General features: G+C 49.5%; 1 protein-coding gene across 3 annotated transcripts in view; it reads right to left on the bottom strand.

Moving 5' to 3' along the window:
* Positions 1 to 803: 803 nt before the first annotated feature.
* LOC143781399 (protein-cysteine N-palmitoyltransferase HHAT-like protein) overlaps positions 804 to 17,514 on the bottom strand; it is a 56,990-nt gene continuing 40,279 nt past the window's right edge. For all 3 annotated transcript variants that reach the window (XM_077267999.1, XM_077267997.1, XM_077267998.1), the window contains 3 exons: positions 13,312 to 13,513; positions 5,406 to 5,547; positions 804 to 1,043 (listed from right to left, as the gene is read on the bottom strand). In XM_077267999.1, the coding sequence (XP_077124114.1) occupies positions 922 to 1,043; positions 5,406 to 5,547; positions 13,312 to 13,513 (466 nt within the window). In that variant the 3' untranslated portion in view covers positions 804 to 921. The remainder of the gene's footprint in view (positions 1,044 to 5,405; positions 5,548 to 13,311; positions 13,514 to 17,514) is intronic.

Below are 17,514 nucleotides of genomic sequence, written 5' to 3'. Positions count from 1 at the left end.
CGATTTTTTTTTTTCTTGCACCCATTGACTTTCATTGGTGAATCTCGGCCGTTTCATGCGGCCGATCGCAGCAAGCTGCAAATTTTTCCTCACTCCAATTCGAGGTGAGGAAATACTCAGAGATGAGCACTGCCTAACTGAATAACATTGTAGCGAGGGTAATGCGAGGTTTTCTTATGTGATGTACACCAAGCGTTTACAAGCTGTGATACTCAAGACAGCAGCACACAAACAGTTAAACAGCTGGGATCTGAGATATCTCTGAGCCTGGACGTTGTCAGCTGACAACCTCTGCCGGCGACGCTCCATCACTACCTGTATGGCAGATTGTGGGACTGAGTCCAATACTCCGGAAAAACATCCTGCAAACCCAATAATCATGGGGATTCCAGGTTACTTGTCTGAAATACTTCAGATTTCTGTTCCATAAATCTGCTTGCTGTCAGTGAACGAGAACATTCCTGTTTCCATCTAGAGGCTAAAAACCTGCACAGACTTAATACTTATTACAGCAGAGGATTTGTTACACTTGTCTAGGCATCAGCAACATTATCCTGATAGTTTACACAGAGGATTGGCTGCACTGGACACAACTGTAGCAAACCCTCAGCAGTGACAAGTATTAGGTCAGGAAGGATTTTTCTCCTCCGATATGCAATATTCTCAATCAATGACAGCAAGCAGAGATCCTGCACAGAATGAAAAGCTGACATACAAAGTACACAGCTGCCCAGTTGTGTGCGATGATGAAGTCTGGACGCTGGCCCTTTAAATGATTCACCTGTTGATACAAAGTAACAGAATTCATCCTTATATAAAATATTTATTGGTTCTGGGTGGAGATTCGCGGCTCCTGTGCAGGGGGCATCCTGCAGCGCTGATCTGCGGGGGGTCGGGATCTGGGGGTCTTTGGGTGTAGGGTCAGGCGGCTTTCAGCTTCTCGTTCCTCTCCTCCTCTAGGGCCAGGACGCGCTCCCGCTCCTTGATGAGCTGAACTCCGCAGTACGTCACAAACAGGATGGACAGCGTGCTGACCGGGAAGCCTGGAAGCGGAGGAGATGCAGGGCGTCAGTTCTACCTCAGCCCCCCAAACATTACTCTGGGGGTCTTCAGGCTCCTCAATCACTGAAGGGCATACTACACGCTCCAGCACTAAGTAGGCCCTGTCTTTTGGAGTCTACGGTAGTAAAAAAAGCAACGCCTGTCTCTTAACAATCCCAGGCTGATGCTCTATCCCCCATGCTTTACACTGCAGCTTTCATCCATTAGCAAACAACTAAGACCAGTGACTACAGAAACATTATCTGAGGAAACCCAAAATTCAGCCCAACCTCTGCCAGAGCCTCGAGTTGCCGTTCTGACCGTCCCCCATGCTTTACACTGCAGTTGTGTCACATAATGGCACAGCTACGACCAGTGAGTCCACATTCGTCCCCATAGGATCCTCTGCTCCTCATTATTGCTCTGCACTAGACCCGGACTGCCCATCTGGCCAATGAGAGGTGGGCCAGTCATGCAGGGGGCCGCCACATCCTCCGGACACAGATACCATTAACAACTGTCGTAGAGCCATAGTGACCCCCGATCTGTAGAAGTGGAGGGGGCAGGATGGACCAATGCACTTTTCAATCCCAGGTTTGGAATTCAATTCAGTCCCTGCCCAGCCCATGCTTTACACTGCAGCTCTACTTTTTCAGGTTGGCTCAGGAGGAAGTTGGGATGTGGAGATATGATTTCCATCACAATAAGGGCAGGATGATAATATAAGAAGAAGAACCTATCAGATTAGCAGAGGTGCAGCTATAGGGGCGCAGAGGAGCAGCTATAGAGGGGCACAGAGGTGCAGCTATAGGGGGACAGAGGTGCAGCTATAGGGGCGCAGAGGAGCAGCTAAAGGGGGACAGAGGCGCAGCTATAGAGGGGAGCAGATGTGCAGCTATAGGGGAACCAGAGGTGCAGCTATAGGGGGACAGAGGTGCAGCTATAGAGGGGAGCAGAGGTGCAGCTATAGGGGGGTGCAGAGATGCAGCTATAGGGGGACAGGTGCAGCTATAGAGTGGCTCAGAGATGCAGCTATAGGGACAGATGCAGCTATAGGGGGCGCAGAGGTGTAACTATAGGGGCGCAGAGATGCAGCTATAGGGGCACAGAGATGTAGCTATAGGGGGCGCAGAGGTGCAGCTATAGAGGGGCGCAGAGGTGCAGCTATAGGGGGACAGAGGTTAAGCTATAGGTGAACAGAGGTGCAGCTATAAGGGGCAAAGAGGTGCAGCTATAGGGGGCGCAAAGCTGCAGCTATAGGAGGCTCAGAGGTGCAGCTATAGGGGGCACAGAGGTTTAGCTATAGAGGGGCAGCTATAGGGGGCACAGAGGTGCAGCTCTAAGGGGCGCAGAGGTGCAGCTATAGGGGGCGCAGAGGTGCAGCTATAGGAGGCGCAGAGGTGCAGCTGTAAGGGGTGCAGAGGTGCAGCTATAGAGGGGCGCAGAGGTGCAGCTATAGAGGGGCGCAGAGATGCAGCTATAGGGGGACAGAGGTGCAGCTATAGAGGGGCGCAGAGGTGCAGCTATAGAGGGGCACAGAGGTGCAGCTATAGGGGGACAGAGGTGCAGCTATAGGGGCGCAGAGATGCAGCTATAGGGGCGCAGAGGTGCAGCTCTAGAGGGGCACAGAGGTGCAGCTATAAGGGGACAGAGGTGCAGCTATAGGGGGCGCAGAGGTGCAGCTATAGAGGTGCAGTTATAGGGGCGCAGAGGTGCAGCTATAGGGGGACAGAGGTGCAGCTATATGGGGTGCAGAGGTGCAGCTATAGGGGGCAAAGTGGTGCAGCTATAGAGGGGTGCAGAGGTGCAGCTATAGAGGGGCGCAGAGGTGCAGCTATAGAGGGTGCAGAGGTGCAGCTATAGGGGGCGCCGCTTTAGAGGGCACAGAGATGCAGATATAGAGGGGCGCAGAGATGCAGCTATAGGGGCGCAGAGGTGCAGCTCTAGAGGGGCGCAGAGGTGCAGCTATAGATGGGAACAGAGGTGCAGCTATAGGGGGCGCAGAGGTGCAGCTATAGAGGGGAGCAGAGGTGCAGCTATAGAGGGGTGCAGAGGTGCAGCTATAAGGGGCGCAGAGGTGCAGCTATAGAGGGGAGCAGAGGTGCAGCTATAGGGGGACAGAGGTGCAGCTATAAGGGGCGGAGAGGTGCAGCTATAGGGGCGCAAAGCTGCAGCTATAGGAGGCTCAGAGGTGCAGCTATAGGGGGCACAGAGGTTTAGCTATAGAGGGGCGCAGAGGTGCAACTATAGGGGGCACAGAGGTGCAGCTCTAAGGGGCGCAGAGGTGCAGCTCTAAGGGGCGCAGAGGTGCAGCTCTAAGGGGCGCAGAGGTGCAGCTATAGGTGGCGCAGAGGTGCAGCTATAGGGGGCGCAGAGGTGCAGCTATAGGAGGCGCAGAGGTGCAGCTGTAAGGGGTGCAGAGGTGCAGCTATAGAGGGGCGCAGAGGTGCAGCTATAGAGGGGAGCAGAGGTGCAGCTATAGGGGGACAGAGGTGCAGCTATAGAGGGGCTCAGAGGTGCAGCTATAGAGGGGCGCAGAGGTGCAGCTATAGAGGGGCGCAGAGGTGCAGCTATAGGGGGACAGAGGTGCAGCTATAGAGGGGCGCAGAGGTGCAGCTATAGAGGGGCGCAGAGGTGCAGCTATAGAGGGGCGCAGAGGTGCAGCTATAGGGGCGCAGAGGTGCAGCCTGCCCCCCCCCCCCCCCCCCCCAAATCCTGGAGAACTGTCTTGAATTTTGATGCCATCTAGTGTCCAAATAGTAAAATTACTAAAAGCATTGTGCAAGATAACGGGGTTGTCTAATAAAAGGCGTCTGGACACCATAGCTGGGGGGGGGGGGGGGGCCTTATTCTGCTTCTACGTAAAAAAAATTTGAGCACTCCATGTCTTAGTTGTTCTTAATTCATATAATCTAATATATAAAGCTGAATGTGTGTATGTATGTATGTATGTCCGGGATTGGCATCTGAACCGTCGCAGCTACAGCCACAAAATTTTGCACAGTCACACGTCTGGACCCCGAGAGCGTCATAAGCTATGTTGTGAGGTGAAATTTTAACCCCGCGCTTTCCAATTCACCAAACAATTTTGCCCCTATCTACATAATGGGGAAAAAGTGAAAGGAAAAGTGTTGGAGGCAAATTAACAGCTGCCAGATGTGAACAAGGGGGACTTAAAGAGTGAGAGCGATGGCGCCAAAGAGTATATACTGTACAGTTGCTAAGGTGGGGCCCCAACATGGGATAATCACCACACCACCACGGGGATATGAACACACACAAAATGCGCCACACACTACCACGTGCTCGAACACATATACCACCCTCAGCGCACATTTCCCCACACATACACCAACCTCGCCACATAAAAGTAGAAACACAAAAGTCGCCGCTCAAAACTCGCCACGCGCAAAACTCTCCACATGCAAAACTCGCCACACGTGCAAAACTCACCTCATGGAAAACTCGCCACACGCAAAACTTGCACACGCAGAAAAATTGCCACACGCAGAAAAATTGCCACATGCACAAAAGTTGCAACACATGCAAAAGTTGCCTCACACAAAACTTGCACATACTCAAAACGCACCACACATAAAACTCGCCACGCGCAAAACTCGCCATGCACAAATCTTGCTGCACACAACTTGCTACACTAACCTGTCACATGCAACTCGACACACAAAATGTTGCTACACGCATGTCGCCACACAAAACTCATCTCACAAAAGTCGCTACATGCATGTCGCCACACGCAACTCAACACACACAACTTGACACATGAAACTCGCCCTAAAACACACACAAGTCTGGTATTGTCCTTCAAAAATAAAAATCTGATTAATAAGCAGACAAACTACAACAGCAACAAATGTACCATATAGGAATCCGGCAGCTGTCAGTCACATGACCTGTCTATTATGTGTATGTGTGAGCTAATATATACTGCCAGGGGGAGGGCTTCCTGTTGGCTGGGGATTTATCAGGCTGCCAATAGCAACCAATCACAGCTCAGCTTCTATTTTGCTACAGTTAATTAATCTGAGCTCTGATTGGTTAATATAGGCAACAAAGACATTCTCAGTATAACAAAGCTAATATATGTTGTGAAATGCTTCTATTAGCTTAGTTTTTGCCTTTTAATAATTACATTTCTATCTATTTGTTTTGTGGTTTTTGTGTGCAGAATAAATTTTTGTTATCACATTCTATTTTGCTAACAGCAGTCATTAACCCCGGCGAAGCCGGGTAGTACAGCTAGTTCTAAATATAACACAGATGATATTTCCTCCTGGCAAGGGCCGGACTTACAGTGACCAACTGCCATATATACAGCCGGTATCATATATTCACCCGTCACTCACCTGTGATCAGAATCCTCTTGGCAACCAGCAGAGCGAAATCCAGACTGTTCAGGGCTAAGATGTTGTACAATATAATAGCCCAGAAGTTGGCCGCCCCAAAAAAGCCTCGGATTCTCCGAGACATCGACTCCGGCAGCTTCGCCTAATAGGAAAAAGGACATAATATAAGTCACCGGAAATTACCGTCAGTAACAAAGTTCTAGATCTCCAAAGTGTCTCACATCAACTGCTGATATTACTTGTCACCACCTCGCGGTCCGGGGCACCTACTTTCTCTTCCCCGCCTGTTCTTACCTCCTCCGGTTCTGTCCTGAGCCAGCAGGGTCACGCTCCGGTCATCCGCCGGCGCTCCGGGGCCCATCCCTGCAGACATGCTGCCCGGGTCCTTGCTCCCATGTCTGCTGCACTTCCTCGTTCCTCTCCCTCTCCTAGGGAGTGCATAGGGGGCGGGCAGGCCAGCTCTCTGGCTTCTTAAACGGCCAGCCCGTTCCTACTCACTGCCCCTCCTCCCGGCCTATCACCTGCAGGCTGGAGGGATAAAAGGATCTCAGTCACTCCTGGACTCCGCCTGGGCAACTTCTATTATCCTGAAGTTGCTGCTCCAGGTCTTGTCCTGCTATGCTTACCAATCCAGTTTGCCTGCCTTACTCTGTGTTCCTTTTTCCCCTAGGATCGTGTCTGGCCTTCTCGGCATCCTGTGTCCTGGATCCTGGACGGTTCCCTGCAGTCTTCAGCCTGCTTCCTAGTTCCACGTTCTGCCCTGTCTTTTCAGTTCATCCCAGCCTCCTAGGTCGGTTTAACACAGGTGTCTGCTTCATCGGACCCTCTATTGGTGGTCAAGGGGAAATCCCTGTATAGGGGTCACTCCAAGCCTTGGACTCCTTAGAGGCACCCTGGTGTTGTGGTCATGTGGCCCTCCTTTGGGGAGTCTCCCCTAGTATTTGTATTACTTTACAATAAAGCTTTTAACCTGCTTTCTTGGTCTGGCTCTCCCTTCCTGGTATCAGCAACCGCTGTATTTGCGGTCCAGAGGGTCCACCCGATAGACCCATCTGTAGGGCGTGACAGATTTTGCCCAGGCCATGGACCCCGCTGATGCCAGGTTCGATGCTCAGAGGGAGCTTGCTAGTCTCCGCCAGAGCCAGGAACAGGTTGTTGTGTTCATGCGGACCCTTGAGGCCTGTCTAGGTTCCCCTCAGGGGGTGGATGCATCTTACTCCTCTCATCTTGCAGATCTACATCAAGAGCTGGATCAACAAGGACGGATACAGACCCAGATGCTGGAGTACATGACGTCTGTGGACGAGCGGCTCTCGAATCTGCAGCGGTCTCCTCCTGCCCCGGTTGCTGCACCCGTGTTGGATCCCGTTGCCGTAGGAGGCGTCTTCTCTTCCCCTCGTCTCTGCAAACCCACCAGGTACTCTGCGGATCCAAAAATGTGCAGGGGTTTCATCAACCAATGTCAGCTGCATTTCAGGCTTCTCCCTCATCAATAGATGTGGCGAAAGTGGCCTTTCTGGCATCACACCTGGAGGGCGAGGCCTTGGCCTGGTTCAACCCACTACTGGAGAGAGAGGACCCCATTGTATCTGATCTGCGGTCCTTCTTGGACACCTTCCGGAAGATCTTTGATGAGCCAGGTCGAGTGGCTTCGGCCACGGAGGAGTTGTTCAGCTTACAGCAAGGTACTCTCTCGGTTGGCCAATACGCCATACAGTTTCGCACTTTGGCTTCGGAGCTTCGCTGGTCTGACGAGCCCCTGATCGGTGTCTTCCGGAGAGGGTTATCCAGTCGCCTGAAGGACGAGCTTGCCGTACGAGACCTCCCCGATACCCTGGACGAATACATCTCCCTTGCCGTCCGGATGGACCGCCGCCTACAAGAACGCACCAAGGAGAGAGCCCAGGAGAGAAGACCACCTCGATTGGCACCCTCTTTTCAGAGGCCCCTGTTACCAGGTAACGCCTCGTCTGCCGAAGCACCCGAACCCATGGAGGTGGATCGTCTCCGGCTGAGTCCCCGGGAGCGTGAGGAGAGAGTCGCCCGGAGGTTGTGTCTCTATTGTGGTGGCTCCAACCACTTCCGCCGGCAATGTCCCAGAAGACCGGAAAACTCCTCCACCTAGGACAGGTAAGAGAGGCCATCCTAGGTGAGAGTGATACCTCTCTACCATTAACTGTTTCCATACAGGTGAAAATTGGTGACAGGCGGTTCTCAGAGTTGGCGTATTTGGACTCGGGATCTGCAGGTAACTTTATTCAGCGAGACATGGCTCTCCGCCTCGGCATCCCTATACACCCCCTGCAGCATCCCCGCACCATCACCTCCGTTGATGGGAGACCCCTACAAGACTCCGTTGAGGGCATTACCAGTGAGGTGGAGATTCAGATCGGAGCTCTCCATACAGAGAGGATTGCCTTTCTCGTGCTACCCACTCTCTCCCCACCTTTCTTGCTCGGTCTGCCATGGCTGCGTATGCATGAGCCAGTCATAGACTGGCGAAGTGGGGAGATCCAGCGTTGGGGTTCGGCCTGCCATAGCCATTGCCTGCTGTCCGTCCGGCCTATCCGTTTGCCTCCCTCACCTACGTCCTTGCCTGGACTTCCGGAGGCCTACTGGGCATATGCAGACGTCTTCGATAAACGAGAAGCAGAGGTCTTGCCCCCGCACAGGCCTTATGATTGTCCCATCGATTTGGTTCCAGGTGCCTCTTTTCCTACAGGACGAATCTACCCACTGTCCCCTGCTGAGACTCAGGCGATGTCAGAATACGTCACAGACAGCTTGGCCCGGGGATTCATCCAGAGGTCCTCATCCCCTGTCGGAGCCGGGTTCTTCTACGTGAAAAAGAAGGACGGGTCTTTGCGTCCTTGCATTGACTACCGTGGATTAAACGCCATCACGGTAAAGAATAAGTACCCTCTGCCTCTTATTGCAGAACTCTTCGATCGGCTCCGGGGAGCCCGGTTGTTCACCAAGCTGGACCTGCGAGGGGCTTACAACCTTGTCCGCATCCGGGCCGGTGACGAGTGGAAAACCGCCTTCAACACCCGTGATGGTCACTTCGAATACCGGGTGATGCCCTTCGGACTGTGCAATGCACCAGCCGTTTTCCAGGAGTTCGTGAACGACGTCTTCCGTGACTTGCTGTATGTATGTGTTGTGGTATACCTAGATGACATCTTGGTTTTCTCCCCAGACCTACCCACACACAGAAGAGACGTCCGACGAGTTCTCCTTCGATTACGGGAGAACCGCTTGTACGCCAAGTATGAGAAATGCCTCTTCGAGCGGTCTTCTCTGCCGTTCCTTGGATACATCGTCTCTGACTCTGGGCTGGAGATGGATCCTGATAAAGTGTCGGCCATCATGAACTGGCCTCGGCCAGTCGGGATCAAAGCCATCCAGCGCTTCTTGGGATTCGCCAACTACTACCGGCAGTTTATCCCGCACTTCTCGGATCTGGTCAAGCCCCTCACTGCACTCACACCCAAGGGAACACCTGCTAATGGATGGGCTCCAGAGGCTGAGTGCTCCTTCCAGGCACTCAAACGGGCCTTCTCCTCCGCACCAGCCCTGCACAGGCCCGTCTCTGAGAAGCAGTTCTTTCTGGAGGTGGACGCATCCTCCACAGGTGCCGGGGCCGTCCTCACGCAGAGAGCCGCCTCCGGATGTAAGGTCTCTTGCGGCTTCTTTTCGAAGGCCTTTTCCTCCTGTGAGCGGAATTACTCCATTGGTGACCGTGAGTTGCTTGCCATCAAAATGGCCTTGGAGGAGTGGCGTTACCTCCTAGAGGGAGCAGTGCACCCGGTGGTGATCTACACTGACCACAAGAACTTGGCCTATCTCCACTCTGCCCAGAGGCTCAATCCTCGCCAGGCCCGTTGGTCTTTATTCTTTGCTCGGTTTGATTACCGTCTTCATTTTCGTCCCGCAGATAAGAATGTCAAGGCTGACGCCCTCTCCCGCTCTTTTCTTACCGACGATCATGAGGAGGAACCTCGTCCCATCATCGATCCATCCAAGGTGATCATGGTTGCACCGCTCCGACTGTCGCAGGTACCCCCAGGGAAGACGCTGGTGCCTGAACCTAATCGAGAACGCATCCTCCGCTGGGGACATTCCTCCTTACTAGCTGGGCACGCGGGTCTGACTAAGACCCTACAGTTGATCGGCCGGTACTACTGGTGGCCTGGGATGCGTCAAGAGGTGACAGACTACGTCTCTGCCTGTTCTTCCTGTGCCTGCAACAAGACCCCCAAACGGCTTCCCGCCGGTCAACTCTTGCCCTTGCCTGTACCATCAAAACCATGGCAACACATTGCGATGGACTTCATCACGGATCTTCCTGCATCCTCCGGGAATACTGTCATCTGGGTCGTGGTGGACAGATTTTCCAAGATGGGTCACTTCGTTTCTCTGCCTGGTCTTCCTTCGGCACCCAAGCTGGCCGAGCTGTTTGTTCTACATATCCTCCGGTTGCATGGGTTACCCTCCAACATTGTTTCCGATAGGGGAGTTCAATTCGTGTCCCGATTCTGGCGGTCTCTCTGCAGGAAACTCGATATTACCTTGGACTTCTCTTCGGCTTATCATCCACAGACTAACGGACAGGTGGAACGGGTAAACCAGGTGTTGGCAGGTTATCTACGGCACTTTGTCAACGCACACCACGACAACTGGACGTCCCTACTGCCTTGGGCGGAGTTCTCGTACAATAATCATGTTGGTGAGTCTTCACGTAACACTCCATTCTTTATTGTATATGGGCAGCACCCGAGGATCCCGACCCCCTTGGACATCGCTACTACCAATCCTGCAGCAGAGGCCGTGGCTCGTGACTTCGCCGACATCTGGAACAAGACTCGTGTAGCTCTTGAGAAAGCATCCCAGCGTATGAAGAACCATGCCGACAAAAGAAGACTTGATGCCCAGATGTTTCAACCGGGTGACAAGGTATGGTTATCAGCCAAGTACGTCCGCCTTAAGGTGCCCTCCTTCAAGCTCGGACCTCGGTACATCGGACCGTTCGAGGTGTCCCAGAGACTCAACGATGTGTGCTATCAGCTACGACTGCCTCCTTCTCTGCGAATACATAATTCTTTCCACCGTTCCCTCCTCAAGCCTGTGATCCTCAACCGCTTCTCCCAGGATCCGGGAGAGCGTCCTCCTCCTATATCGGCCAATGACGAGTATGAGGTCAGTGCCATTCTGGACGTGAAGAAGAGAGGGCGTGCCACATGGTACCTAGTCGACTGGAAGGGGTTTGGTCCTGAGGAGAGGTCCTGGGAACCGGAGGGCAACATCCATGCTCCTCGTCTCCTACGTCGGTTCCTTGCCAGTCGCCGCCCGGGGGGGCCTGGAGGGGGGGGTACTGTCACCACCTCGTGGTCCGGGGCACCTACTTTCTCTTCCCCGCCTGTTCTTACCTCCTCCGGTTCTGTCCTGAGCCAGCAGGGTCACGCTCCGGTCATCCGCCGGCGCTCCGGGGCCCATCCCTGCAGACATGCTGCCCGGGTCCTTGCTCCCATGTCTGCTGCACTTCCTCGTTCCTCTCCCTCTCCTAGGGAGTGCATAGGGGGCGGGCAGGCCAGCTCTCTGGCTTCTTAAACGGCCAGCCCGTTCCTACTCACTGCCCCTCCTCCCGGCCTATCACCTGCAGGCTGGAGGGATAAAAGGATCTCAGTCACTCCTGGACTCCGCCTGGGCAACTTCTATTATCCTGAAGTTGCTGCTCCAGGTCTTGTCCTGCTATGCTTACCAATCCAGTTTGCCTGCCTTACTCTGTGTTCCTTTTTCCCCTAGGATCGTGTCTGGCCTTCTCGGCATCCTGTGTCCTGGATCCTGGACGGTTCCCTGCAGTCTTCAGCCTGCTTCCTAGTTCCACGTTCTGCCCTGTCTTTTCAGTTCATCCCAGCCTCCTAGGTCGGTTTAACACAGGTGTCTGCTTCATCGGACCCTCTATTGGTGGTCAAGGGGAAATCCCTGTATAGGGGTCACTCCAAGCCTTGGACTCCTTAGAGGCACCCTGGTGTTGTGGTCCTGTGGCCCTCCTTTGGGGAGTCTCCCCTAGTATTTGTATTACTTTACAATAAAGCTTTTAACCTGCTTTCTTGGTCTGGCTCTCCCTTCCTGGTATCAGCAACCGCTGTATTTGCGGTCCAGAGGGTCCACCCGATAGACCCATCTGTAGGGCGTGACATTACTGTGTAATGTAAGACAAATACAGAGATGGAAACTGTCAATAAGCAGGATTATAACAGTTATATCCTTGTACATAGGAGCAGTATTATAGTAGTTATATTCTTGTACATAGGGAGCAGTATTATAGTAGTTATATCCTTGTACATAGGAGCAGTATTATAGTAGTTATATTCTTGTACATAGGGGCAGTATTATAGTAGTAATATTCTTGTACATAGGGGGCAGTATTATAGTAGTTATATTCTTGTACATAGGAGCAGTATTATAGTAGTTATATTCTTGTACATAGGGGAAGATTATAGTAGTTATATTCTTGTACATAGGTGCAGTATTATAGTAGTTATATTCTTGTACATAGGAGCAGTATGATAGTAGTTATATTCTTGTACATAAGGGCAGTATTATAGTAGTTATATTCTTGTACGTAGGGGCAGTATTATAGTAGTTATATTCTTGTACATAGAAGCAGTATTATAGTAGTTATATTCTTGTACATAGGAGAAGTATAGTAGTTATATTCCTGTATATAGGGGCAGTATTATAGTAGTTATATTCTTGTACATAGGGAGCAGTATTATAGTAGTTATATTCTTGTACATAGGAGCAGTATTATAGTAGTTATATTCATGTACATAGGAGAAGTATAGTAGTTATATTCCTGTATATAGGGGCAGTATTATAGTAGTTATATTCTTGTTCATAGGGGCAGTATTATAGTAGTTATATTCTTGTACATGGGAGAAGTATTGTAGTTATATTCCTGTATATAGGGGCAGTATTATAGTAGTTATATTCTTGTACACAGGGGTAGTAATATAGTAGTTATATTCTTGTACATAGAAGTATTATAGTAGTTATATTCTTGTACATAGGATCAGTATTATAGTAGTTATATTCTTGTACATGGGAGAAGTATTGTAGTTATATTCCTGTATATAGGGGCAGTATTATAGTAGTTATATTCTTGTACACAGGGGTAGTATTATAGTAGTTATATTCTTGTACATAGGGGCAGTATTATAGTAGTTATATTCTTGTTCATAGGGGCAATATTATATTAGTTATATTCTTGTACATAGGGGCAGTATTATAGTAGTTATATTCTTGTACACAGGGGCAGTATTATAGTAGTTATATTCTTGTACATAGGAGCAGTATTATAGTAGTTAAATTCTTGTACATAGGGGCAGTATTATAGGAGTAATATTCTTGTACATAGGGGGAGTATTATAGCAGTTATATTCTTGTACATAGGGGCAGTATTATACTGTAGTATTTATATTCTTGTACACAGGGGCAGTATTATAGTAGTTATATTCTTGTACACAGGGGCAGTATTATAGTAGTTATATTCTTGTACATAGGAGCAGTATTATAGTAGTTATAGTCTTGTATATAGGGGCAGTATTATAGTAGTTATATTCTTGTACATAGGGGCAGTATTATAGTAGTTATATTCTTATACATAGGAGCAGTATTATAGTAGTTATATTCTTGTACATAGGAGCAGTATTATAGTAGTTATATTCCTGTACATAAGGGCAGTATTATAGTAGTTACAGTATATTCTTGAACATAGGGGCAGTATTATAGGAGTAATATTCTTGTACATAGGGGGGAGTATTATAGCAGTTATATTCTTGTACATAGGGGCAGTATTGTTTCAGTGTAATTATATGGCAGTATCATAGTAATAAATTACCTCTATGCTGGCAAATGGTTGCAGCTCGAAAAACTTCTGTACCCAAAGCTCAAAATTCAGACCAAAGCAGTTGCAGACAGACCAGATATAGACGATTTCACATGGGCCAAGCCACAGAGTAGTGACTATGAATGTGGCAATAGTGGCCACCAGTTCTTTCTTTATATTATCATGATTCTCGCCAAGGTAGTCGTAGACATATCTGTGTAGAAGAAGACAGTGTATGAACAATGTACCGCTCATATACATAATCCTTCTATAACCTGTAATGGAGATTCTTATGTTTTCTTTTCTCATTTTTTTCTGGGATAAATGAGAATTTCTGTGTTTATTTAGAGGGTCTATAGTCTGCATGTATCTGCATGTGCAGCACTAGTTAAAAGTTTGGACACCCCCGTTCCTATGATGCTTTTCCTTGTTCTTATTGGAATGTGCACATTGTAGATTCAGACTGAAAGCGGCAAATCAGGAAGGAAGGAACAGATATGAGAACAAGGAGTAAAGAAACATATGCGACAAGCCAGACTAAGTGTTAATCTTCAGAGTACACCTCCTAGTACTTTGATGGCGGCTTTATGTCATCTTTGGGCTCTCTCCACAGCTTCATCAGGTCGTCACCTGGAAAGGCGCCATCAGTCGTGAAGGAGTTCCCAGCACAGGACAAGTAGAAACCATCCGATCATCTTTTCTGCGTTTTACAAAGACATAACGGTTGATGCAAAAAATCTCAAACGTTGACTCATCAGAGCACAGAACAGATTCCACTGATCTGATGTCCAGTCCTCGGTCTATACAAGCCTCCTCTTGTTTGTGGTCCTCAGTAATGGCTTCATTGCAGCAATTTGACCATGAAGGACACTCCTTGTAGTCTTCTCTAGACACTTGATGTTGAGATATGTTTTGTACTTGATGTCTGTACGTTAGTTTTGAGGGCAGTTATCTGCGGTGCTGTCAATTTACAGTTTCTGAAGCTGGAATCTCTGATGAACTTATCCTCTGCAGCAGAGGTATTTCTAGATCTTTCCTTCATGGAACAGGCTAACAGACATTTTCATCAGAGTGACTGATTGTTTTCACGACAGCACATAAGGATAATTTTAAGGTTGTAGGAATTTTCCGTAATGTCTAATGTCTTACAGTAATGATGGACGGTCACTTTTCTGTGCTTGCTTGAGTGGTTCTCACCGTATTCTGCCTTAGGACAGTTGTAGTATAGAGCTCAGCACTGTATAGCTCTGTGCACCAACACTGCCTCTGCAAAACACACATGATGCTTGCAAACACTTTCTGAAGACTGGTGATTCCACAAATTAGGTCTTGATGAGGCGACCTGTCCATTGGCTGCTGAAGGACACATATACCAGGAGGGAACCCAGGATGGAAGAACAGGATGGGGGACAAATATACCAGGATGGGAGTCATATATACCAGGATGGGAGACATATATACCAGGATGGGGGACATATATACCAGGATGAGGGACATACCAGGATGGGAAACAGATATACCAGGATGGGAAACAGATATACCAGGATGGGGACATATATACCAGGATGAGGGACATACCAGGATGGGGGACATATATACCAGGATGGCAGACAGATATACCAGGATGAGGGACATATATACCAGGATGGCGGACAGATATGCCACGGCAGGGGAAAGATATCAGATTATGGGACATATATACCAGGAAGGATCTCCGGATGGGAGACAAATATACCAGGATGGGGAACATGTATACCAGGATGGGGACATATATACCAGGATAGGAGACATATATACCAGAATGGGAGACATATATACCAGGAAGGGGACATATATACCAGGATGGGAGACAGATATACCAGGATGGGAAACATATACCAGGATGGGGACATATATACCAGGATGGGGGACATATATACCAGGATGGCAGACAGATATACCAGGATGAGGGACATATATACCAGGATGGCGGACAAATATGCCACGGCAGGGGAAAGATATCAGAATATGGGACATATATACCAGGAAGGATCTCCGGATGGGAGACAAATATACCAGGATGGGGGACATGTATACCAGGATGGGGACATATATACCAGGATAGGAGACATATATACCAGCATGGGAGACATATATACCAGGATGGGGACATATATACCAGGATGGGGACATATATACCAGGATGGGGGACATATATACCAGGATGGGAGACATATGCCAGGATGGGGGACATATATGCCAGGATGGGAGACGTATATACCAGGATGGGGGATGTATATACCAGGATGGGAGACATATATACCAGGATGGGGGACATATATACCAGGATGGGAGATATAAACCAGGATGGGGGACAGATATACCAGGATGGCAGACAGATATACCAGGATAAGGGACATACTTCCAACAGGTATGTTCATCCACCCAGCTCTGCTGCTATGAAGTGCACATAGTACATCACCCAGCTTTGCACATAGACTTCCCCCTGCTCCTTGCTTTCATATGGTATGCCTTTCAGCTAACCCCAACTTACCCTGTGATATTTATGACCTTGTTTACTTAGTCTTGATTGTATGCATCTGGTCCACCCTTAATTCTCTGACCAAGATGAGCAGAGACCACTCCTCTCTGCTCCACACCTGAACGCACTTAGCTTTCCATATATTGCATAGCACAAGTCTGCATGACTTTAGTCTGCAGTGTGATCCTAGAAGTGTGGATTACATTAGAATTAAAACCTGAATTGAACCTGAAGGTAACTGGCCAGTCACTGCAAACAATGTTTCTGTTTCTTGTCACTTTTACCCCTATCATCTTTCACTTTCTGCTACCTCCCCCAATCCCCACACCAAGTAAGGAACTGTTCATCTCCTCTTCAATCCTCCCCATTCATCTCACCTCCTCCTCAGAACTGGTCCTTAATATACAATCCTCTGTCTCAAAGCACAGGCAGCCCCCTCATGCCCTCTCCTGCTCCCACCTGCTAACACTATCTCTGCTCCTTCTCACTGCTGGTGATATCTCTCCAAATCCTGGTCCTCCTCACCATATTCCCACAGTCATTTCTACCTCCCACCCACGCTCCATCACAAACTTCCGTAACCTCTCTAACCTTATACCCATTCACCCAGCCCCCGCTTCCCCAGTCCCACTAACAGGAGCTCTGTGGAACGCTCGCTCTGTCTGTAACAAGCTTTCCTACATCCATGATCTTTTTGTTACTACCAAACTTTCCTTCCTCGCCATCACCAAAACCTGGCTCACCCCTTCTGACACAGCCTCCCCTGCTGCACTCTCTTACGGTGGCTTTCACCTTTCTCACACACCCCGCCCCAGCAGCAAGCATGGCGGAGGAGTTGGTTTTCTCCTGTCAGATAACTGCTCCTTCACCCCAATCCCACTGCCACCCTCTGTTACCCTCCCTTCCTTTGAGGTGCACTCTGTGCGCATCTACTCCCCCTCCAACCTCCAACTGGCTGCCATTTACCGCCCCCCAGGGCCAGCCACCACCTTCTTTGACCACTTCACCACCTGGCTACTTCATTTCCTTTCTGCGGACATCCCCACTATCATCATGGGCGATTTCAACATCCCCATTGACACTTCCCTCTCAGCTGCCACTAAACTTCTATCTCTCACTTCCTCCTTTGGCCTCACTCAATGGTCTTCTGCAGCCACTCACAAAGATGGTCACACACTAGACCTCATCTTCACCCGCCTCTGCTCCCTATCTAACCTCTCTAACTCACCTCTTCCTCTCTCTGACCACACCCTTCCCATATTTTCATCTCTCTCCACTCCATGTTTACAATCCCCACCCCACAAACTTTCACACCCTCGCAGAAATCTTAAACATCTTGACCTACATTCATTCTCTGAATCCCTCCTCCCTCTCACAGACATAAGTTCCATACACAATGCGGATGATGCTGCCGCTCTATATAACACCACAATAGCTGTAGCTTTGGAATCTGCTGCCCCACTTACACATACCAAAGCTCACAAAATCAACAGACAGCCCTGGCACACCAGCCTGACCAAAGAACTGAGGCGAGCTTCCAGGGCTGCTGAGCGCAGATGGAAAAGATCCCACTCCAACGACCACTTCATCGCATTCAAACAGTCCCTCACTACTTTCAAGACCACACTCGCCACAGCTAAACAAACCTACTTCTCATCTCTCATATCCTCCCTGTCTCACAACCCTAAACAGTT

The sequence above is a fragment of the Ranitomeya variabilis genome, chromosome 6 (genome assembly GCF_051348905.1).
Source record: "Ranitomeya variabilis isolate aRanVar5 chromosome 6, aRanVar5.hap1, whole genome shotgun sequence".
In the NCBI taxonomy this organism is placed as follows: Eukaryota; Metazoa; Chordata; class Amphibia; order Anura; family Dendrobatidae; genus Ranitomeya; species Ranitomeya variabilis.
Note: the sequence above shows the minus strand (reverse complement) of the source record. Positions and strands in the feature narration are given on the sequence as shown.